Here is a 25,117-nt window from a genome sequence, read left to right as displayed (position 1 = left end):
AATGCTTTTCTATAAAGGGTAGATATTAAATACTTTAGGTTTTTGGCGGTCATAAGATCTCTGTTGCAACGTAAGACTCTGCACTGTGGTACAAAAGCAGCCCTAGGCACTATGTAACCAAATATGCACGGCTGTGTTTCAACAAACTTTATTTACAAAATTAAGGAATGCACTGGACTTGGCCTATTGGGTTTGCAGAACCCACCTCAAGGGTTTGCAGTATACATCTTTAATTATCACAGTTAACCTTCAAGTAGTATTATACCACTTTAGATAGAGTGTAAGAACCTTACAACAATATGCTTCCATTTCCCCTGTATTGTGCTACTGTTCTACATTTTATTTCTATATGTTATAAACCACAAACTATTTTTACTTTGACAACTAATTATATTTGAAAAATTTCAAAATGAGCAAAGTGTCTTTGATATTTATGTACATATTTACCCTCTGGTGTTCCTCTTTTTTTTTTGGTATAATCCACATTTCCATTTAGTATCATTTTCCTTTTGTCTCATGAGATTCCTTAAACATTTCTTGTTGGGCAGATATGTTGGCAATAAATTCTCTCAGTTTTGGTTAAGTCTGCAAAAGTCTTTATTTCTTCTTCATTTTTGAAAGACAATTTTGCTGTTTAAAAATCTAGTTATTTTTTTCCTCCCAGTACTCTAAAGAACTTCCGGTTTATACAGTATGTTATACATTTGTGTACATTCTTATCTTTGTTCCTTTGTATGTAGTATGTCTTTTTCCCTTTTGCTGCTTTTAATATTTTCTCTTTATCATTGGTTTTCAGCAATCTGATTATAATGTTCTTTTCTATGGTTTTCTTTATGATTGTGCTGTTTGGGAATTGTTAAATTTCTTAGGTCTGTGGACTCATCATTATCATCAAATTTATAAAAACTTGGCCGTTATTCAAATATTTTTCATGTCTCCCACACCTCTCCTTCTGGATTCCAATTACACTCGTATTATACCATGTGGTCCTGTCGCACAGGGCGCTGAAGCTCTTTTCATGTATTTCAGTTTTCTCAGATTCATTTTGGATAGTTTTAATTGCTATGTACTTCAATGTCAATGATCTTTTCCTCTGTAGTATTTAATCGGCTATTAATTCCATCCATACTGGTTTTCATTTCATACATATTTTCATCTCTAGAAGTTCCATTTGTTTATTGTTCTATTTTTCTTTGTATTATGCTTATGTTTTTTTCTTTTCTTTCCATGAATATAAGAATCATATTTATAATAACTGTTTTAAAATCTTTGTCTGTTAATTCCATCATTCCTAGGTCTGGTTCTGTTGACTAATTTCTGCCCCCACCCACAACCCCACAACTTCTTCATATGCCTAGTAATTTTTGACTGGAGATCAGACATTGTGACTTTTACATTGCTGAATGCTGGATTTTGTTGTATAGTTACTGCATATTAGCTTGATCCTCTCGAGTCTTTTAAGACAAATCTAGAGAATCCTTTATTTTAGAGCAAATTTGGCCCCCCCTTCCAAGTTATGCTTCTTCTGGGAGTCTCTACTGAATGTTCATGTAGTCAGTGATGCCTCTCCTCTCTAGCTGGCGAGAAGTCAAATGGTTTCTGGCCCTGAGTGAGCACTAAGAGTTATTCATTATACAGCTTCTGCTGCTGCTTCTGCTGCTAAGTCACTTCAGTTGTGTCTGACTCTGTGCAACCCCATAGATGGCAGCCCACCAGGTTCCTCTGTCCACAGGATTCTCCAGGCAAGAACACTGGAGTGGGGTGCCGCTTCCTTCTCCTTTAGAGCTTCTGGTAATTGCTGTCTCCTGGGAAGTTGTGCCTGGTTTTGTGGCTCAGAATTTAACCAAAGCCTCAGACTGTGAGCTGAAGCAATGTAAGGTAAATTTCATTTGCTTCTCTTTCCTCAGATCAAAGTCCTGTCTTGCCTATTGTCCAGTGTTAAAAACAGTATTTTCATGTGTTTTTATCTGGTGTTCTAGCTGTTAACAGCAGGATAGCAATTCCCACAGCAGTTGATGCTTTGTGGATACATGATTTAAGCAGTCATAAATATCTATTTATTCTTTCCAAAAGGACAGTCTGAGTTTTCTAAGGAAAATGAGGCCAAAATAGTAATATAAAGTTAATACATAGTATGTACCATCTAAAGTTTTCAATACCTAAAATAACTTGAAATTGTTGTTATTTTCTTTCTTATTTTTAAAAGAATCCTTAGCCATCCATTGCTTCCTTAAAGTCAGAGCCAGTAACATAAATATCCTTATTTGTTCTATAAGCAGTAATGATGATGGGGGTCATGAAATTAGGTGATTAACTTGTCTACCTGTTGTTCTCCCTCACCACCATCCAGTCTTCTTTCTACATGTGAAAATATTCAACCACAGATTTCAAGAAGTAGTCAGAGTTGAATTAAAATAAAAGATAGGAATCTGTGAATCTTAAATACATAAACTATGGAAGATTTCACTAATATATCAGTTTCATGGGGTAAGTGCTTAGGGATTACTGTTTCAAAATAACTGAGACAAAGTAAACAGACAAAATTAAGGTTTTTATCACTCAGTTTAACTTTTTTCTTTAAGATTATGAAGTTGTTAAAAGGAGTTAAATATGAAAGCTTTGAAAAACTTGGCATAGATAGCACATTTCAGAACTAACAAATCTTTAATATAATACCGCTTTTGAAATAAATCCCCAGGTCTCCTCCTTTCCCACACACGCGATTGTAATGCAAATATTAGATTTCTTGTTTTGCAACCAAAGAATAACAATTACCAAAGTTCCTCAAGTTTAATAATATACAAAATGGCTGTTGGTTATACTGAAGTCACAATGGGAATTTACAAGCTAATGACAGCTGTCATCTACTATTCTCTAGAGTTAAATATTCTTTTCAAATGCAAATTGCATCAAGTAGCTTTTTGGTTGGTTAAAAAAAATCTTTTGCTCTGATTTCCATTTCAATAAATAAGAAATAATCTAAAGTATGTTCTGGAGCAGTGTACTTCAAAGAAACCTAGAAATTATGGGGCATCCAATATAAATACTGAGAGACAGAATATGACAACTGAAGTAGGAATAAAAATTAAAAGGCAAGGAATTTTCCAGAGTAAAAAGAGAACTGCAAGGACAACAGATATCAGGTTAAAGAAGTAATATATTAAATAAATATTTTAAAAATGCTTGGGAGAATTAGAGAAAAAGTCCTATAGTAAAAATGCTTGTTATTTAACCAACTGTTAAAATTTGTAGGAGGAAAATTAATCAGTGTTAAAAATAATTAGCAAAATCTCCTCTAAAATATATAATTTTATGAACACTGTGACTGAACACAAGTTTGTGTGCCTGATGCACAGTGAGGTCAAACAAACTGAAATGTCAAAGAATGTCAAAGTCTGGTACAGAGAAAGGTTTACTGGAGTGCCAATCAAGGAAAATGGGTGGCTCAAAAATCCCAAACTTCCCAATGGTTTAGGGGGAGAAGTTTTAATACTATTAATTAATTTATTTTTTAATTGAAGGATAACTGCTTTACAGAATTTTGTTGTTTTCTGTCAAACCTCAACATGAATCAGCCATAGGTATACATATGTCCCCTCCCTCTTGAACCTCCGTCCCATCTCACCCCTCTAGGTTGATACAAGGCCCCTGAGACATACAGCAAATTCTCATTGGCTATCTATTTTACATATGGTAATGTAAGTTTCCACGTTACTCTCTCCATACATCTCACCCTCTCCCCATTGTCCATAAATCTGTTCTCTATGTTTGTTTCTCCACTGCTGCCCTGCAATTAAATTCTTTGGTACTATCTTTCTAGATTCCATATATATGTGTGAGTATATCTTTCTGACTTAACTTCACTCTGTATAATAGGCTCTAGGTTCATCCACCTCATTAGAATTGACTCAAATGCATTCCTTTTTAGGGCTGAGTAATATTCCATTGTGTATATGTACCACAACTTCTTTATCCATTCATCTGTTGACGGACAGCTAGGTTGCTTCCATGTTGTAGCTATTGTAAATAGTGCTGCAGTGAACAGTGGGGTACATGTGTCTTCAATTTTAACTTACTCAGGGTATATGCCTAGGAATGGGATTACTGGGTCATATGGCGGTTTTATTCCTAGTTTTTTAAGGAATCTGGGGGAGAAGTTTTTATAGGCAAAGTCTGGGGTGAGGGCTGCAGGGTTTGTGACTTTCCTCTGATTGGTTGATGGTGAGGTAACTAGGTGGTGCCCCAGGAATCATGTGCTCAGTCTGAAGTTACCATCTTTCACCTGGGTGGGGGTCTCAGTTCCTGCAGAAGAGCTCAAAAATATTATATGGATATACATGTGATTCATATTATATGTATATACTGCCCCAAGGCTGCCCTATTGTTTCTTGATTGCTCCTCCTTTGTTTCTGCATTCCCTCTGCTCCCTGATCAGCAACTGTTTGAATCAGCTCTTTAGAACATAGAAGGCTGAATGAAGCCTATTTTCTATAAACAAGAAATGGGGACCCAGAAAGGATTTGTACACAGGAGACCCACAGGGTCTTGCTTGGTTTCAACAAAACTGTATATCTCTTAAAGATTTCCTATGAAAAAGGAAAAGGTATAATAAGGAAGCACATTTAGGGTGTTCTCTGCAGAGATACTTAGAACTGAACTTTATATGATAGATGATTCCAGTGGCTTATGACCTTGCCATCAACTGTTTCTTTTCTTTCTCTTTTTCTCTACTATTCTGCGTTAAGAATATGAAATACAATAAAAGAATTTTAGTGAGGGTTAAAGAAATCATACAGACTATAAGGGTCGTTCTTCTATGCTACTGTTGCTAAGTCATGAAGTCATGTCCAACTTTTTTGCAACCCCATTTCCTTTACCATGGGAAATGATGTCATTTCCAGGGATCTTCCTGACCCAGGGATCAAACTCGTGTCTCCTGCAATGGCAGGTGGATTCCTTACCACTGAGCTAGCTGGAAAGCCTGCCCTTCTTCTATAGCTGAGAACAATAAAGTACAGCAAGGTTAGATGATATTCCTATGGTCCATCCATGTTGTCCCAAATGGCAAGATGTCATCCTTTTTATGGAATATGCTGTTGTACATATATACCACCTCTTTATCCATTCATCTATCGGTGGACACGTAGGTTACTCTGATATCTTGGCTACTGTAAATAATGCTACAATTAACATAAGGGTACATGTATCTTCTCAAATTAGTGTTTTTATTTTCTTCAAAAAAAAAATCCCTGGAAGTAGGATTGCTTAATCATATTATACTAGTTCTATTTTTAATTTTTCTGAGGAACCTCCATTCTGGTTTCCATAGTTACTATACCAATTTACATTCCCACCTTTTCTTCACATTCTCCTCAACACTGTTATTTCCTTTTTGGTAATAGCCATTCTGACAGGTATAAGTGATATCTCATTGTAGTGTGATTTGCATTTTCCTGATGATCAGTGATACTGAGCATCTTTTCATGTGTCTGTTGGCTATCTGTATGTCTTCTTTGGGGGAACATCTATTTAGGTCTTTTGCCCAATTTTTAATCAGGTTGTTTGCTTTTTTGATGTTGAGTTGTATGAGTTCTTTATATAATTTGGATATTATCCTCTTATCAGATAAATCATTTGCAAATATCTTCTCCTACTCAATAGGGTACCTTTTCATTTTGTTGATAGTTTTCTTTGTTGTGCAGAAGCTTTTTAGTTTGAAGTGGTCCCATTGTTTATTTTGCTTTTGTTTACCTTCTCTGAGGATACATATCCAAAAAATATTGGTAAGACCTATGTCAAAAGTGTACTGCCAATGTTTTCTTTTGGTTATTTGGGGTCTTTTATGTTTCCATATGAAGTTTAGAATTATTTGTTCTAGTTCTGTAGAAGAAAAAAAAATACCACTGGTATTTTGATAGGGATTGCACTGAATTTGTAGATTACTGTGGGGAGTATGATCATCTTAACAAGAATAATTCTTCCAATCCATGAGCATGGTATATCTTTCCATTTGTTCATGTCATCTGGAATTTATCAAAGTCTTATAGTTTTCTAAGTATTTACCTCCTTGGTTAGATTTATTTTTAGGTACTTTATTATTTTTGATGCAATTATAAATGAGATTATTTTCTTAATTTCTCTTCTTGATAGTTCATTGTTAGTTTATAGAAACACAATAGTGTTTGCTTTTTTTTTTTGGCTGCACCACATGACTTCTGGAATCTTAGTTTCCCACCAGGGATCAAACTCACCTCCCCCGCCACCCCCCACTGCAGTGGAATTGCAGGGTCCTGACCATTAGATTGCTAGGGAATTCCTGTAACAGATTTCTAGACATTAATTTTTTACCCTGAAACTTTACTGAATTCATTTATTAGTTCTTTTAAAAAAATTATTTATTTTTGGCTGTGCTGTACGCAGGTTTTCTCTAGTTGTGTCCAATAAGGGCTACTCCTCTTATGGTGCATGGGTTTCTCATTGTGGTGGCTTCTCTTGCTGTGGGGCACAGGCTCTAGAGTGTGAGGGCGTCAGAAGTTGCGCTTCCTGGGTTCTACAGAGCTGGCAGCACAGGGGTTGCAGCACAGGGGTTTAGTTGCCCCGTGGCATGTGGAATCTTCCTGGACCAGAGATTGAAGCTGTGTACCCTGCACTGGCAGGCGGACTCTCAACCACTGGAACACCTGGGAAGTCTAGAATCATAAATTTAGTAGTTTGATAAATCCAGCTGTTGGGTCCTTCCAAGTGGCAATATAAATTAACTTAGTGAAATCACTGTGAACCTAAGGTGAATTAGTGTTTGTACAACTGAACCTCTCTCTGTAGAACTATGTAAAAAACAGTTATGTAAAGTTACTACTAGGCTTAAATGATAAAATTTGTGAAAAGAGAATTATAAACCTTTTAAAAAATATATGGTATTTTTGGTTTTGGGCTTCCCTGGTGGCTCAGAAGGTAAAGAATCTGCCTGCAATGTGGGAGACCCGGATTTGAACCCTGGATCAGGAAAATCCCCTGGAGGAGGAAATGGCAACCGTCTCCAGTTTTCTTGCCTAGAAAATCCCATGGAGAGAGAAGCCTGATGGGCTACAGTCCATGGGGTCACAAAGAGTCAGACACGGCTGAGCACGTGACACACATTATTGGTCTGATGTTAAACATGTCAACTACAAATTGGCACTTGCCAAGAGGCCTGGCATGCTGCAGTCCATGGGGTTGCAAAAGAGTCAGACATGACTTAGCAATGATTGAAGAACAATAACAATGCCAACAAAGACCACTGATAGTGACAAACAACAGCAAGGGCTTTTGCCATCCGTCTCTGCAGAGATGGAAGCCTATGAGGCTGCAGCTGTTGACCTTCAGCACCCGCTGAGCGAGTTCAGGGTGGAGTGAGGCTCTCTGTGTGCCAGAGAATCTGGTGGAACAGGGCTTTAGATAATTAGACATTTTCAGGAACATTCATCATCCCAATCCTTGCATTTCTTCATATCTAGAAAAGCACTAAATCATTAAATGACGATATCTGCTCCTCGTGACTAGTAGAAATCTTTTGTAAAGTAAACACTGATTGCAATGAACTCCCTCTTCACCAGAATCTTATATATTGACCTTCCCTCACTACCTCTTTGGAACAGTTTCTCAGAGCTATCTGAGGTGATGTCTCCCAGGTTGCAGTCCTCATTTTGACTCAAATAAAACTTAATTTGCAACTCTCAAGTTGTGCATCTTTTTTTGTCTACAAATAGTAGAATAACCTATATAACTTTTGTTGAATCTGTTTCTTTTAAAATCTGTTTATGAAGATAATCAATCTCTCACAAATGTCAAAAGCATTTGGGCTAAATAAAAGGTCATTCACATCCTTCATCTATTCATTATGAGAATTAAATATTTTATATTGTTTTGTAAAAATAAAATCCTGTCCTAATGTAGTGCCCTAGCATTTTTTTCTTTTTTAAGAATAATTATTTTCATGGTGCTGCTTTGAAAATAACTTCATTAATCCTTGACTTTTAACCCACTTTAATTTCTGGATGGTGTAAAGTGGAATACAATCCTAAAGTACAGAGAGTAAAGTACAGTAGAAGAATGATAGATGTTGGAATCTCAGACTTGAAAACAGTTCCTGAAAATCTCAAATTCTACCACAGGAAACACCTTGAATGTATGGGCACATTACTGAATATACCCTTAACTCATTCACCTTACCTTTAATACAGAGATTCTAATAACTCACAAGGAGGTTGAGAGGATTCAATGAAGATATAGAAAAATGCTTTCCTTGGTAGTTTTTCTTGCTTTTTCTAAAATCTACAGTCTAAAAAGCTAAAGTCTAAAGCCATACAAATTTCCATGAGAAAATTTCCAGTCAAAACTTTAAACCCCAAGAGAACAAAAATGACTTGTTCCACCGAGGGCAACAAGGAGAAAAAGAGCATAAATTATATAAACCAATTCCTGTTCCTAGGTATTTCTGGATAACAGACCTCCTCAACAACCCAAAGAAGGTATGGATTCCCACCTTAGACCTATTTCCTGAAAAAATTCAAACAATTTGTACATAAAAATTTTAGATACAACACATTTGTTGCATTGAAAAGTTATTTCCTTCATATTAACTGTTATGGACTGAATTGTGATCTTCCAAAATTTGTATTTTTAAAACTCTAATTCCCCATGTGCCTATCTGGAGATAGGATCACTCAGAGGTAATTAAGGTGAAAGGAAAAGATAAAGGTAATCTGATAATCTGTTGTGCTAATCTGATAGTACAACAGCTATATATGAAGAGTAAGAGCCTTCCCCACACCTTCACTAGGTGGAAACACAGTGAGAAGGTGGCCATCTGCCAGCTAGGAACAGAGTTCTGATCAGAACTTAACAATGCTGACACCCTGATCATGGAATTTTAGCCTCCAAAACTGTGAGGAAATAAATTTTTTTTAAGTTATTCAGTCTACAGTATTTTGTTATGGCAGACTACTAGTGAGCAGACTAGTATACTGCCATGTTTTTAAAATAAATGTTAACAAAAATTGAAGCATTTTTCCTCATTTTAAACAAGTAACAGTCATTTTCTGTTTTTTTTTTTAAAGAAATAAAAATTTACAAATTAAAACAGAAAATAAACCTTAATTCTATATAAAAGGATGTTTCAATTATAAGACTGGTATTGTTTGGCTTGAATAAAAAGTCACATAATGACTTGGTTTTGGAACATGCTAACTTGACATTGTACAGGAGACAGGGATCAAGACCACCCCCATGGAAAAGAAATGCAAAAAGGCAAAATAGTTGTCTGAGTAGGCCTTACAAATAGCTGTGAAAAGAAGAGAAGCGAAAAGCAAAGGAGAAAAGGAAAGATATTCCCATTTGAATTAAGAGTTCCAAAGAATAGCAAGGACAGATAAGAAAGCCTTCCTCAGAGATCAATGCAAAGAAATAGAGGAAAACAACAGAATGGGAAAGATAAGAGATCTCTTCAAGAAAATTAGGGATACCAAGGGAACATTTCATGCAAAGATGAGTTCGATACAGGACAGAAATGGTATGGACCTAACAGAAGCAGAAGATGTTAAGAAGAGGTGGCAAGGATACACAGAAGGACTGTACAAAAAAGATCTTCACAACCCAGATAATCACGATGGTGTGATCACTTACCTAGAGCCAGACACCCTGGAATGTGAAGTCAGGTGGGCCTTAGAAAGCATCACTACAAACAAAGCTGGTGGAGGTGATGGAATTCCAGTTGAGCTATTTCAAATCCTGAAAGATGATGCTGTGAAAGTGTTTCATTCAATATGCCAGCAAATTTGGAAAACTCAGCAGTGGCCACAGGACTGGAAAAGGTCCGTTTTCATTCCAATCCCAAAGAAAGGCAATCCCAAAGAATGCTCAAACCACTGTACAATTGCACTCATCTCACACGCTAGTAAAGTAATGCTCAAAATTCTCCAAGCCAGGCTTCAGCAATACATGGACTGTGAACTTCCAGATGTTCAAGGTGGTTTTAGAAAACGAAGAGGAACCAGAGATCAAATTGCCAACATCTGCTGGATCATCGAAAAAGCAAGAGTTCCAGAAAAACATCTATTTCTGCTTTATTGACTATGCCAAAGCCTTTGACTGTGTGGATCACAATAAACTGTGGAAAATTCTGAAAGAGATGGGCATACCACACCACCTGACCCACCTCTTGAGAAACCTGTATGCAGGTCAGGAAGCAACAGTTAGAACTGGACACGGAACAACACACTGGTTCCAAATAGGAAAAGGAGTACGTCAAGGCTGTATATTGTCACCCTGCTTATTTAACTTATATGCAGAGTACATCATGAGAAACGCTGGGCTGGAAGAACAAGCTGGAATCAAGATTGCCGGGAGAAATATCAATAACCTCAGATATGCAGATGACACCACCCTTATGGCAGAAAGTGAAGAAGAACTAAAGAGCCTCTTGATGAAAGTGAAAGAGGAGAGTTAAAAATTTGGCTTAAAGCTCAACATTCAGAAAATTAAGATCATGGCATCTGGTCCCATCACTTCATGGCAAATTGATGGGGAGACAGTGGAAACAGTGTCAGACTTAATTTTTCTGGGCTCCAAAATCACTGCAGATGGTGACTGCAGCCATGAAATTAAAAGACGCTTATTCCTTGGAAGGAAAGTTAGGACCAACCTAGATAGAATATTAAAAAGCAGAGACATTACTTTGCCAACAAAAGTCCATCTAGTCAAGGCTATGGTTTTTCCAGTGGTCATGCATGGATGTGAGAGTTGGACTGTGAAGAAAGCTGAGCGCCGAAGAATTGATGCTTTTGAACTGTGGTGTTGGAGAAGACTCTTGAGAGTCCCTTGGACTGCAAGGAGATCCAACCAGTCTGTCCTAAAGGAGATCAGTTCCGGGTGTTCACTGGAAGGACTGATGCTGAAGCTGAAACTCCAATACTTTGGCCACCTCATGCGAAGAGTTGACTCATTGGAAATGACCCTGATGCTGGGAGGGATTGGAGTCAGGAGGAGAAGGGGACGACAGAGGACGAGATGGCCGGATGGCATCACTGACTCGATGGACATGAGTCTGAGTAAACTCCGGGAGTTGGTGATGGACAGGGAGGCCTGGCGTGCTGTGGTTCATGGGGTCACAAAGAGTCGGACATGACGGAGCTGAACTGAACTGAACTTGAATATTACCTTTGATATCTTAAAAGGTTGTGTGTTTCTGTTTTGATGAAAAGAAGCTGTAAAAACTCAGAGACTCTGGGAAAGGTATATGGTAACACAACTCTCATAGTTCACTTCGCCAGATGATGCTTGGCTAAGCATGTGTAAGGAACCTAAGATTTTTTCTAAGACTCTTAGAACTGAATTTATATCACTCTCTGTTTTGATGCATATCAAATAGTGAAATGACTGGAAATCCAAGTTCCAATTTTAAGGTTTCCGAGTGGAAGTAATCTTCAAAAGCTCTAAGTTTTTTCTAATTCTTACAGAGAAACTGACAAACCTTTCCATTCATGACTAGCCTAGAGAGAAACTTTCTCCAGCAGCTGAAAAATCACAAGGTTGTCTACTTCTATCTATTTCAGAGCTATAGCTTGGTTAAAAGGGTTCATGAGTTTTCTACCAAGTACAAAATAATGACTGTAAGGTCTTGAACTGGAAGATTATGCTCATTCATAAAGACCCAAACATCCCCCAAGTTAATCAAGTCATAACTAAAAACACGCCCTTGTAATAAACTTTCTCTTCTCTTAAAAAGCAAAACTCCTGTCCAAAGTTTAATCTAGCAAAGGAATTTATATTTTTATTCTTTTTCTCACAAAGTCTTGTTCTCAAAATACTGACTACTTCTGTGGTAGCAGGTAAGGCCTCTTTTAGGGATGGTGGAAGTCTTCAATGCCAATGAAAAAAACCAATGCATTGTTGCAACGGATAGAGCTCTTTTCTTCTCTGAGGTCATAAAAGCATGCATGTTGCTAAGTTTGGAAGATGTGCCATCTGTTCACAGAGTACCAAGATCTTTCTTAGAGAAAAAAAAAACATCCTGGTAGTTATTTTGGAAAAGAAATTTAACACTATTTCAAAGATGGTGATAGCCATTAACGTTAACAGCTTTTCTTATTTCCATAAGAGATCACAAATAAGGGATTTTTCTTTGTATCAAAATGTATATTAACAGACAAAAATTGGAAACTATCTCCTTAAAACAATATCAGTAGTTTCACCAAGTCACATTCTGGAGGGAAATGTCATAGTCTCCGATTTCCTCAAAACTTACTTCAAAATATTGAAATAAATTATAGCAATCCTAGAATGGATGACATCATCTGAATTGTGATATAAATTTACCTGTGCTCCACACTGCTCCTGCTGATGCTGCTAAGTCGCTTTCATCGTGTCCGACTCTGTGCGACCCTATAGACGGCAGCCACCAGGCTCCCCCGTCCCTGGGATTCTCCAGGCAAGAACACTGGAGTGGGTTGCCATCTCCTTCTCCACTGCTCCACACTAACCCAGTTTAAATACTGTCAGCACATAAAGTTTAAACATCTTTCCAAGTTCACATGGTTGTTTTTCCTAGCAACGTGAAAGTCAGTTTTATAAAAGCCTTCAAAAAGACTTCTGTGATGCAACAAGTTCAACCATATTTTGGTACTTCAAACTGAAACTCCTACTTATCAAAAAAAAGTTCAAACTGTAGGATATATTTTTAAAATGGCAAAATAAGGTGTTTCAGCTTTCCCAATCTCATATCTAGGTTGGTGAGAAGTGTGTCCACATTAAAACACTGAGGTTTTCTGTTTCTATCATTTTTTGTGATTTTATTACTTGTGTTTCCTTTTTGTTGTTAGGTTTTTAAAAGCTAGAAGGAAAGACAGTGGTGGGGTATGTTTATGCCCTCAATATAAATGATGACAATAAATATAGAATTTCCAACTGTATATGAATAGCCATTAATAATAAAACATGATTTAAAAAAATCTACCCTTTCCCACAAAATTATTTTAAAAGTAATGTGAAAAATTCTGGGATATATAAAGAATGCATACAAATCAATACTAAGAAGCCAGTCAATTTTTTTAGACAGGCAAAAAGTTTGGCACTTCATTGAAGAACATATTTGAATGGTTAATGAGTACACTAAAAGATGCCCAACATCTTGATCATCAGTGAAATGCAAATTAAAACCTCAATGAAATAATACTACAAATCCACTAGAATGTCTATTATCAAGAAGTGTGACTACACCAAGTGTTGGGGAGGATATAGGGAGACTAGAAAATTTAAATACTGCTGGTAGGAATGCAAAGTGGGACAGCCACTTTGGGAAACAGTTTTGCAGTTTCTTAAAAAGTTAAGTACATGACGAAAGAAACTGAAGACCACACAAGCAGTTGTACAGATAAGCTGTGTTCTTAGACTGGCAGAATCAACATTGTTAAAGTGACCATATTACCCAAGGCAATGTACAAATTCAATGCAATCCCTGTCAAATTACCAGTGACATTTTTCACAGAACTGGAAGAAAAAAGTATTTAATTTGTATGGAAATACAAAAGACTCTGAATAGCCAAAAACAACCTTGAGAAAGAAGAACGGAGCTAGCAGAATCTCGCTCCCTGACTTCAGACTGTACCACAAAGTCATAGTCACCAAAGTAGCATGGTGCCAGCACGAAAAGAGACACATGGGTCAGTGGGACAGGATAGCAGGCGCAGAAACAGACCCACACACTTATGGTCAATTTATCTAAGACAAAGAAGGCAAGAATACAAAGGAGAAAAGACAGTCTCTTCAGTAAGTGGTGCTGGGAAAACCGGGCAACTACATGTGAAAGAGTAAAATTAGAATACTCTCTAACACGATATACAAAAATAAACCCAAAATGGATTAAAGACCTAAATATAAGATCAGATACTATAAAACTACTAGAGGAAAATTTAGGTAGAACACTCTTTGACATAAATCACAGCAATATTTTTTTGGATCCACCTCCTGGAATACTAAAAACAAAAATAAACAAATGGGATCTAATTAAACCTAAAATTTTGCACAGCAAAGGAAATTATAAACAAAACAAAAAGGACAATGTACAAAATGGGAGAAAATATCTGCAAACAAATTGACCAAAATGGGATCAATTTCCATAATATGCAAACAGCTTGTATACCTCAATACCAAAAAAACCCCCAACCCAATTTAAAAAAATGGGCAGAAGACCTAAATAGGCATTTCACCAAAGAAGACATACAGATGGCCAAGAAGCACATGGAAAGATGCTCAACATCACTAATTATTAGAGAAATGCAAATGAAAACTACAATGAGGTACCACCTCACACTGGTGAGAATGGCCTTCATCAAAAAATCTATAAATAATAAATGCTGGAGAGGGTGTAGAGAAAAGAGAACCTCCTACACTGTCAGTGTGAATGTAAATTGGTGCATCAGCTATGGAGAACATTAAGGTGGTTCCTTAAAAAAGTAAAATAGAGTTTCCACAAGTTCCAGCAATCCTACTCCTGAGCATATATATATGGAAAAAATGAAAATTCTAATTTGAAAAGATACATGCACCCCAATGTTCACTGCAGCACTATTTACAATAGCCAAGACGTGGAACCAACCTAAATGTTCATCAACAGATGAGTGGATAAAGAAGATGTGGGGTATATATATATAAATACATACATACATACATACATAATGGAATATTACTCAGCCACAAAAAGTTTAAACAATGCCATTTGTAGTAACACAGATGGATCTAGAGATTATTGTACTAAGTGAAGTAAGTCAGGCAAAGACAAATATTGTATGATATCATTTATATGTGGAGTCTAAAAAATGCAAATGAACTTATTTACACAATAGAAATGAACTCACAGACATAGAAAACACACTTGCACCCAAGGGGAAAGAGGGGGAAGGATAAATTGGAAATTTGCAATTAAGAGATACAAACTATCATATATAAAATACATAAAAAACCAAGGACCTATTGAATAGCACAGGGAACTATATTCAATATCTATAACATATAATAGGAAAAATCTGAAAATAATGCACATATGTATGTATAACTGAATCACTTTGCTGTACACATGGAACAGTGTAAATCAACTAAACCGCAATAAAGAAATTATGCACATACTTACCATACGACCCAGACATCCCACTCCTAGTATCTACTCAAGAGATATAAAAACATATATCCATACAAAGATTATAAGCAAATGTTGATAGCAGTATTACTCTTAATAGTCCAAGATGGAAAACAATCCAAATGTTTTTCATTTGGTGAATGAAAAAACAAAATGTGTATTTCCATTATTTCCATGTATTAGAATTCTACGCAGCAATAAAAACAAAGACCTTCAAACCATGCTACAATATGGATAAACCGCAAAAGCATTAGGATACGTAAAAGAGGCTAGATGCAAAAGACTACACAGTGAATGAGTCCATTTATATGACTTTTAAAAAAAGGTTTAACTACAGCGAGACAAAGCAGATTAGTGTTTGCCTAAGGCTTAGGGTAGAAGCAGGGACTGCTTGCAAAACAGGAACAAGAGAACTTTTAGGGGTAAGGAAATAGTCTAAAGCTGGATTGTTATTATGCTTGCATGATGATAGGTGAATTTTATGGTACATAAAATATACATAAATAAAGCTTTTTAAAAAGTAATGGGACAAAAAACAAAGTAAAAAACTAGGGCATATATCTAGTTACTTAGGTTAAGAATTTATATATATTATCTATATGTGGGTTAAACAGATTATTGTTTGTTATTAAACAGGAATTTTGATAACTGTCCATTGCTAAAATTAATTATCCTCAATTTTTGTAAGGAAATTTTACATTTTTTGTTAACTACAAAACAACATTTCTTTCTATCACAGCTCTCAATTCAAGGCTAATTAAGTAGCATTACATTTCTGGATAGAGAAATGAAGGCAGCTAGGGAGACTATTTTTCTTGCTTCTTACTCAGCTTACCTACAGTGAAGATATGTCCTGGCTTACTGCATTTAAAACTGTCAGGACAACTCTGGTTGTCCTCCACGTGTTCTCAAAAGTGTCCTGGGTTGGATGATAAATTATATAGTCAACCTGTCTATAGCAGAATTGTTCTCATTCTTAATCCTTAATTTTCATTACTATGAAGGGGAACCCCTGAAAGTTTTGAAAGCCTTTAAATAGGTTATAAACCATACAATCATAAAAATTTCAGATAGTCATTTTACAAAGGAGGATCTGGGGCATAGAAAAATTAAAATGAGAAGCCCTAAATCACATTGTTTTGATTAAGGTTTTTAACGCTACCACACACACACCACTCTTTATACAATAAGAGTTTTTGTTGGATAAGTACATTTTTCTCTTGGAGGTAGTAATTATTACTATCTCCATTTCACATATAAGGCAGGAGGTTTTAAGAAGGTAATTACTTTGTCTAAGATTAAACCAAGGCTTAAAAGTGAAAATTGGGATGCAAATCCTGATTACAAACCTAAACACAACCTCTAAGCATAACGCCTCTCATGAAAGGGACCACAGGCACGGGTACAGGGATGTGCGTGTGTGCACAGCCATGAGACCAGGGATTCCGTGAGTTGGGCTGAGAGAGCCTGTATCACTAAGAAATTGTATGTAACATTTCCTATGTGTATATAAAATTTTCTTCTCGAGAGAGAATGTAAAGCTTTTACCAGATCCTCAAAAGTATTTATGACATAAGTAAAATTGAGAACCTTTTAGATTGCTTTGGTAGGGAGGTTAAACATTTAAGATACTCTATATTTTACAACAGCTATCATAGTCATAACTAGAATATTTGTCAAACAACAAAACTAATAAGCAATTACTGAGAGGCAGTATATATATATTATATACATATAATATATATATATTATTGCTTGTGTGTGTGTGCTCAGTCTTGTCCGACTCTTTGCGACCCCCTGGACTATAGTCTGCCAGGTTAATAATGTAGTATTTTGGATTTTGCACGTTTTTTAAAAAAGAGGATCAAGCCCTCATTTGATATGTTAATAGAACATGACCCAGTAGCCATGACAGTAGTGAAGAATGAACGATGGGAGAGATGTTTACTATTGGTGGCTAAATTCTGTTGAAGTAGCTGTGCGTTAAGCAGAGTTTTCTTATATGCTATACCAGTTTAAAATAAGATTAACAGAAGTACTAAATAAGAAAGGTACATAAATTGACAGTAGAAAGGACAACAAATTGCATTAAATCAAATAATTTTCTGCTTCTGTTTTTTCATAAGTAATACAAGTTGATTTTCTTAAGAAGGACAATAGTATTTGTAGGAATTTTGGGAGTAACTTTTTCAAAAGTATGTATCATTTTACCTTTGTAAAAATATTGTCTTCAACCCCTCATACAACATAGAGTCAACATACTAGCATTTATGTCCTGGGATGACATTCAGCCAGACACACCAGTACAACTTTACTATTGTTAAATTACTGAAAGACATGACCCCTGTAGTCTTGCCTGGAGAATCTCCATGGATAGAGGAGCCTGGTGGGCTACAGTCCGGGGACTGCAACGAGTCGGACATGACTGAGCGACTAAGCACAGCACGTAGCACATACAGATTGGTACATAGGATAATAGTAACTGTATTACATGACAGAATTAATAATAAAAATTTCAATACAAAATCATTAGTTCAAATTATTTGCCACTGAATATCGTAATAAAACTGGTACAAGAGTCCTGCTGGAATGTGACTTAGTTGCCACTGAATATACATAGCTTAATGAATATATGTTTATTGATACTGACACCAAATATTTAACAATTTTAGACAATAGTATAAAAACAAGAAGTTTTTAAGTGAAACGCTTCAGCAAAAGCTGAGAGGATTCATCACTATGAACAATATGTTTATACTGGAGAAATTTTCTCTTTATAAACTCTCCAGTTGTTTTGATTCTGGCCTATTTTTTAAGAAAAATAAATTTGTATGACAATCTGAGAATGGGAAACAGAAAGAAAAAAAAGCACTGGACATTAAAAAAATTTGCCATAACTCACCATCAGAGGGCACAACAGTACTGCAATAAACAACTCCCAAATTAGGCCAAGAAGAGAGCCTCTGGTGTACCTAGAAAATACAAAAAGACACGTCCTTTGTCAGGGCACACAACAAATGCTATATGCATATGTGTATGAATATAATAAATAACAGCTTTTAAATCATTTAAATAATATGTATTCTTTAGCGGAAAAGTTTAAAAATCCAGATAAAGGAAAAGTCTCTCAAACTCTTTTCATCCTAAGATGTTAGTGATGCACATTTTGGTTTATTTCAAGATTTCATACAAACACATTTACACACAGACACCCATACAAACTGTTTTTTCATCTAGTTTTTTAAACACTTAATACTGGTTTTAAGCACTGTCAAGTCTAAACAAAACTTTGTTTCTTGTTCCTCTTACTAGTTTTTAGACCTGCATTTCCTTTATGTCTTACTAGGAATAAGACAGTTATTAAATAGCTATATCACTACTCTACTGTTATTGGGTAGACATCTAGTCTTTCTGTTTACTCTCCTTTTTCTGTTTTAATTTGGTCAGGTAACTTCACTCCTGGAGTCTTTAATTCTTATCATCTTCTGAATATTAGGAGGAACTCACACTAATATCCACTTTACTACTTCCTCAAAAAGTAGTGTCATTGTGGATTTAGGTTTAGAATTTAGGCTCTCAAAATTAAACTAAGTTTCAGAAAGATTATTGAATATGTTTATGACTTGCTAAATGCTTAATTTATCCCCTTGTACCTTTTAATTCCCTAGCCTCAAAAAGTATTAAAGGAGGAAGAAAAGAACACATTAATGGACTAAAAACCAACGTATTAGCCTCAGAGCCAGATATTATATTCTACTCCAAGAATCCAAACAAAGATCATTTAGGACTCTAAGACAATGCACACCTAACAAGACCATGACGTATAACAGACATCTTTCAAGTTAGTATCATAAATTCCTACCTCTTACCAGCTTAAGAAAGCATGCAGAATGCAAGACTGTTTTCTAAAAATGAAAAAAACCACTTAAATCACTTGAGACTTCACAGCTGATCATTACACATTAATGTTTTGATGCCGTCATTGAGAATCTTTAAGTTAATATACATAACAACTTTAGTGTAGACTGCCACTTTCAGATTCTTTTTGTTTCAAAATATTTAGTTAAACTCAATTTTACTCAGAGATCAAAGAAGGCTCTGGTTAAACACAGGTGTGCTGGGAAATCCTACAATCCTAATCCTTTGCTTCAACACTTTTAATGGGGACCAAAGAATCCTTAGCTCCATAAAGATGTTTTGAAAAGGAAGATGAGTCCAAACTCTTATCCTACAAATGAGAAAACTGAGACTCAGAGAGGGAAAGTAACTTACAAAGAGCCGCATATCAGAATTAGGCTTAGAACCCAGGCCTCAATACTGCTAACCATCTTCTATACAAAATACACAGGGCCTGGATCTTGTCCTCTGTAGGTCTCAATTGGCTCAACTATAACTTTGGGATGCTTTGTTGTTGTGCAGTATCTAAGTTTTATCCAACTCTGTGACCTCGTGGACTGCAGCACGCCAGGCTTCCCTGTCCTTCACTATCTCCTGGAGTTTGCTCAAGGTCATGTCCATTGAGTCGGTGATCCATTTCATCCTTTGCTGCAGCTCTTCTCTCCTCCTGCCCTCAATCTTCCCTAGCATCAGGGTCTTTTCCAATGAGTCGGCTCTTTGCATCAGGGGGCCAAAGTATTGGAGCTTCGGCTTCAGCATCAGTCCTTTCAATGAATATTCAGGATTGATTTCCTTTAGGATTGACCAGTTTGATCTCCTTGCTGTCCAAGGGACTCAAGAGTCTTCTCCAGCACCACAATTTGAAAGTATCAGTTCTTATGATGCTTAGCTATGGTTTAACAAGATGCTTTTATTTTAAATGTTTAAGTTATCATATTTAGTTAGACCAGAAAAAGCAATTCTATGATATAAAATTCAAAAGAACAAAAACTAAAAAAACTAATTATTTTACACAAAATATTGGTCTTCCTTCCATCCTTGTGGCCCAGCTGCTCAGTTCTCCTCTCCAGAAGCAACTGGTTAAATCTGGATAGTCTATCAGACACTATTTTGTGTGTGTGTGTGTGTGTGTGTGTGCGCGCGCGCACATATATGTCTAAGCATTTGTGGACATTTTTAAAAATGCAAATGGTAGCATGCTACAGTCCCATTAGTCATTTGTCTCTTTAATACATTATAATAAAAGGTTGTCTGTCAATAGATACATGATACTTGATTCTCCCTGGTGACTCATGGGAAAGAACCTGACTGCAATGCAGGAGACCTGGGTTCAATCCCTGGGTCAGGAAGATACCCTAGAGGAGGCATGGCAACCCACTCTAGTGTTCTTGCCTTCTGGAGAATCCCATGGAGTCAGACACAACCAAAGCAACTAAACATGAGCATGATACTCGAATGCATATCCTTACATGTGGGCACAGACATCCGAGAATAAAATACTTCAAGAGAAAGTGCTAGGTTAAAGATATGTGCTCTTCAACTTCTGAAAGCTATTACCAAGTTGTTTTTCATGGAGGTTATATGAATTCACATACCTAACAAATATACTCTAACTCACTAAATGAATTAGACCACTAAATGGTCTCTATGCCCTCCTAAACAATGGACTACTATCAAACTTTGTTATGTTGCCAATATTGCAGGTGAACAGTTTCACCACAACTGTAATTTGCATTTGTTTTGTATTGAGTGATAATTTATACATATTTTAATCTAAGAGTTAGTTGTATTTGTTTTCCTATGCACAAAGTATTTACATCTTTTGCCATTTTTTGAATCTTGATCTTGGTCTTGAATATTATTTTGTAGAAAGTCTTTAAATATTAAGAAAATTACCCCTTGGTCAACCAAAAACCCTTTGGTTATAAAAATTTCCTTGTTTTTATTTTTACTTTGTTAATGGCATTTTGTAAGAACACAATTTTCATGTTTTAAGAGTCAAACTTTTCAATCTTTTCTGTGTGGTTTAAGGGGCCTGTGTCATGTATCTTAGCAGGTTTCCCTACTTTGAGAATATTATAAAATTCTTCCATAGCCTCTAGTTTATTTTCTCAGGTTTAAATCTTTGACTCATTAGGAATTAATTTTAGTCAGTTAAGAAGTAGCAATCCAACTTACCTCTAATGATAACATAGCTATCCCTTATATTTAATAATTCATTTTCCCTCTTATTTTAAATGCTACCTTTTTAATTTCCCAAATACCTACATCAACTTGGATCTTTTCCTGTCCAATGATCTGTATGTTCATGCTCTAGTGGTGGTTTGGTCATTAAGTCATGCTCAACTTCTGCAACCCCAGTGACTACAGGCTCATCTGTCCATACAATTTTCCAGGCGAGAGTACTGGAGTGGGTGGCCATTTCCTTCTCCAGGGGATCTGCCTGACCCAGGGATAGAATGCAAGTCTCCTGCACTGCAGGCAGATTCTTCACCAAGTGAGCTACCGTTTTAAAATTCTAGCTTTATTTTTTACATCTAGCAGGGTGGGGTATTTTCCCTTATTACTTTCCTTTAAGAATTTTCCTTGCTATTTTTGCTTATTTGTATCTCCATATGTAATTCAGAGTCAGTATTTTTAGTTACATATATATGCACAAAGACACACACACACTCATGACACCAATCAGCTTCAAAAGTAACACTGCATTGGGACTAGGAGCATAGAATTTATAATTAAACCCGAGTTAAGATTCTGTAATGTACTCTAACTGCAGCCTTTGCAAGTTCACTAGCCTCTTCGTGCCTCAGTTTTCACTGAAAAAATGGGCAAAGTGTAATACCAGTAGTTACCACATAAAGTTGCCATGAAGACAAAATGATAAATACATATAAAGCATTTAGAAAGAGCCTGGCATTGAGTAAGTGCTCAATAAAATGTTAGGGATTTTTGTTTGTTTGTTTCGAAGTTGAGATCTTATTAACTCCGTGGATTAACAAAAGGAAACTGACATCTATTTTTGATTTTGACATCTATTTTGATTTTGAGTCTTTTCACTCAAGAAACTTGTCTATTTTAGTCTGTTTTTCTCAGAATATCTTGAGTTTTTCTTCATTCAGATTTTTCCTGAGTTTCTTTGTTTTAGGAATGACTGTAGTTTTCTTTGTGATCTAATCTGGGATTTTTTTTTAATAAGAAAAGTTTAGCCTATTTATATTTATTAATATAACATATATTTAATCTTTCAGTCATCAAATTTTATGTCATAAAATTTTTGTTTCTTGCTTTATTGTTGGTCTTTCTTCTTAAAAAGTTTACTAAACAATTTGTGTTTGCTTTGTTTTAGTTACATGTGTACTTCTATTAGTAATATTAATATGGGAAGTTTTTTGTATTAGTAGTTATTTTAGAGTAAGATCTAAGTTCTTTTAGCTACCTTTAAGGCCCAATATTATCTGATACTCTGTTATCTCTCTGGGCTTCCCTGGTGGCTCAGAGGTAAAGAATCTACCTGCAGAGCAGGAGACTGCCTGCAATGTAGGAGACATGGATTCTATCTCTAGGTCGGGAAGACCCGTGGAGAAGGAAATGGCAACCTACACCAGTATTCTTGCCTAGGAAATCTCATGGACAGAAGAGTCTGGTGGGGTACAGTCTTGGGTGCTGCAAGAGCTCTACCCAAATTAGTGACTAAACCACCACCATTATCTCTCTGACTTCACTTCCTACCATTCTGCCTCTCAATCTTTCTGCTTTAGCCTTTAGGCTCTTTTCTATGCACACTACCAATACTTTAACTGTCGTTTTCCCTTTCATTTCTTGGTTGGCTGAACTTCATCTTATAAAGGTAGGAATCATGAGAGCTAAAGTCCCTAATTGTTGGCATGTTAAAAAGTGTTTGTCTTTGCCTTTATACTGAATGACTATTGTACCAGCTATACTTTGTATGTACCAACTATACGTTTGTTCTTGGACCTTTGTAATAGCTATTCCTCTACTTAGAATACTGTTTCTCCAGATAACTCCCCTCAACTCCACGTTTTCTTTTATTGAATTTATTGATTTTTTTAAATTGGAGTGTAACTGCTTTACAATGTTGTGTTACTTTCTGTTGCACAGTGAAGTGAACCAGCTGTATGTACACATATATCCCCTGTCTTGAACCTCCCTCCCACCCCACTATCTCACACCTCCAGGATACCACAGAGTACCAAGCTGAGTTCCCTGTGCTATACAGCAGGTTCCCACTAGCTACCTATTTTACACACAGTAGTATATTATGTCAATCTTACGCTCTCAATTCATCTCGGCTTTGTTGACTGTGTAAATGACATATTTTGACAGCTTGTTAAAAACTGGAGTTTCACTACTTTACATCATTTCTGTCCTGCACCCTTCCAGCTTTTGTTAGTTATGTCATTACTACATTGTCAAAGTTTTAAATATTCATACTCTGCTCTGCAAAATCTAATCTTCATGTTTGTTTTAGTCTTAATTTTATAAATCAGTGGACTCTATGTATACTACCAATACTTTAAATGTTATTTTCCCTTTCATTTCTTGGTTGGCCAAACTTCATCTTATACAGGCAGGACTCATGAGAGCTAAACTTTCTAAATGTTGGCATGTTAAAAAATGTTTGTCTTTGCCTTTATACTGAATGATTATTTGGACTGGCACAAGATTCCTCAATTAATCTTTCTTTGAGGACGTCATTGGTAAAGTGTGAGTGTTTACTGCTACTTTGGAGAAGTCTGAGGGCAGCCATTATTTTGGAGAATCAAGCTCTTCCAGCTTTGTTGGAGATCTGCAACCATCCCACAGGCATCCTCTCTTGAAGTCTTCTCACACATTTATTTGACCTTCACTATATCTGCAGTCATTCTTCATACATTGTGCTTTGGGATTGCAGAGATCTCTCTGGTTGTACTGAAGATGGAGCTTATATTTCTGTTTCTTATTCTCCTTCCCCCAAGAGAGGGAGAAACTGCTGCCCTTTATTGAGCCATCATTTATTTAACTGGTAACTTTTTAATATGAACTTTTTAAACTTACACAGAAGTAGAAAACGTTGTATGGTGAATTTCTTCCAATCACCCATCACCTGCTTGTGTATTTACCAACATTTTGTCAAACCTGGTTCATCTATATCCACCCAGTTTTTTCCACAGAGTATCTTAAAGGAAATTCCAAACATCATACTGCTTTACCTGATAATATTTCAGTATAGATCTTCTAGGCCATTTTAAAGCAGGAAGTCCTCTATTTTAAAGATTATCAACAATAATAAATGATGTGTTTGTGAGGCAGAGAACTAAATAAAAATGGCTGTTTATCCACCTGCTTTTGTAAATGAAGTTTTACTAGAACACAACCAAACTCATTTATTTACTTACTATCTAGAGCTCATTCACCCACTTTGACACTACAACAGAAGAACTGAGTAGCTGTGCAGTTGCAGGAGAGTTGGGTAGCGACAGAGACCATATGGCCCACAAAGCCCGAGGTATTTATCATACGGCCCTTTAAGAAAATGTTTGCTGACCTTTGCTGTAGAAGCCTACCCCACTGTTGTGAGATAGTTCACTTTCCCAAAGTCCTTCCCAGTCACTTCTATAATGACATTGACAATTACACAATATTACTTTTTAAGTGTTCACACACACATATAGGTCCTTTTTTTTCTTTAAACCTTTTGATAGCCTATAGTCTAATAAGGACACTGGGTACAAAACAGATTTTGTTCTTGCCTTTTTTCTTTGAAATAGGGCAACAATAACAACAAACAAAATAAAAACAAAGACAAAAACTAAATAAATAAAAGGAATGTTAAGTATTCAAGACCAAAGAGGCATTAGTATTCTAAACTGTATTCCATGTCTCTCCTAGATTGAATATATGTTGCTGTTTAAACTGTATATTCTTAATAAATCACAAGAAAATAGGAAGAGTTTAATAGATACTTGATTTGTGCTGAATGTTTTAAAAATATGTCAAAAAGGTAAAAAAAGAAAAACATTCAGGTAAATGGCATGTATTATTCACATATTTAAA

General features: G+C 36.0%; 1 protein-coding gene across 1 annotated transcript in view; it reads right to left on the bottom strand.

The window, feature by feature from the left end:
- The window catches only part of MCU (mitochondrial calcium uniporter), a 205,921-nt gene that overhangs the window by 31,520 nt on the left and 149,284 nt on the right, over positions 1-25,117 (bottom strand). The window contains exon 2 of the mRNA XM_061161770.1: positions 18,069-18,138. Within this exon, the coding sequence (XP_061017753.1) occupies positions 18,069-18,138 (70 nt within the window). The remainder of the gene's footprint in view (positions 1-18,068; positions 18,139-25,117) is intronic.

This window comes from Dama dama, chromosome 15 (assembly GCF_033118175.1).
Source record: "Dama dama isolate Ldn47 chromosome 15, ASM3311817v1, whole genome shotgun sequence".
Lineage (NCBI taxonomy): Eukaryota > Metazoa > Chordata > Mammalia > Artiodactyla > Cervidae > Dama > Dama dama.
The sequence above is the reverse complement of the archived record's forward strand: the minus strand, read 5'-3'. Positions and strand labels throughout refer to the sequence as shown.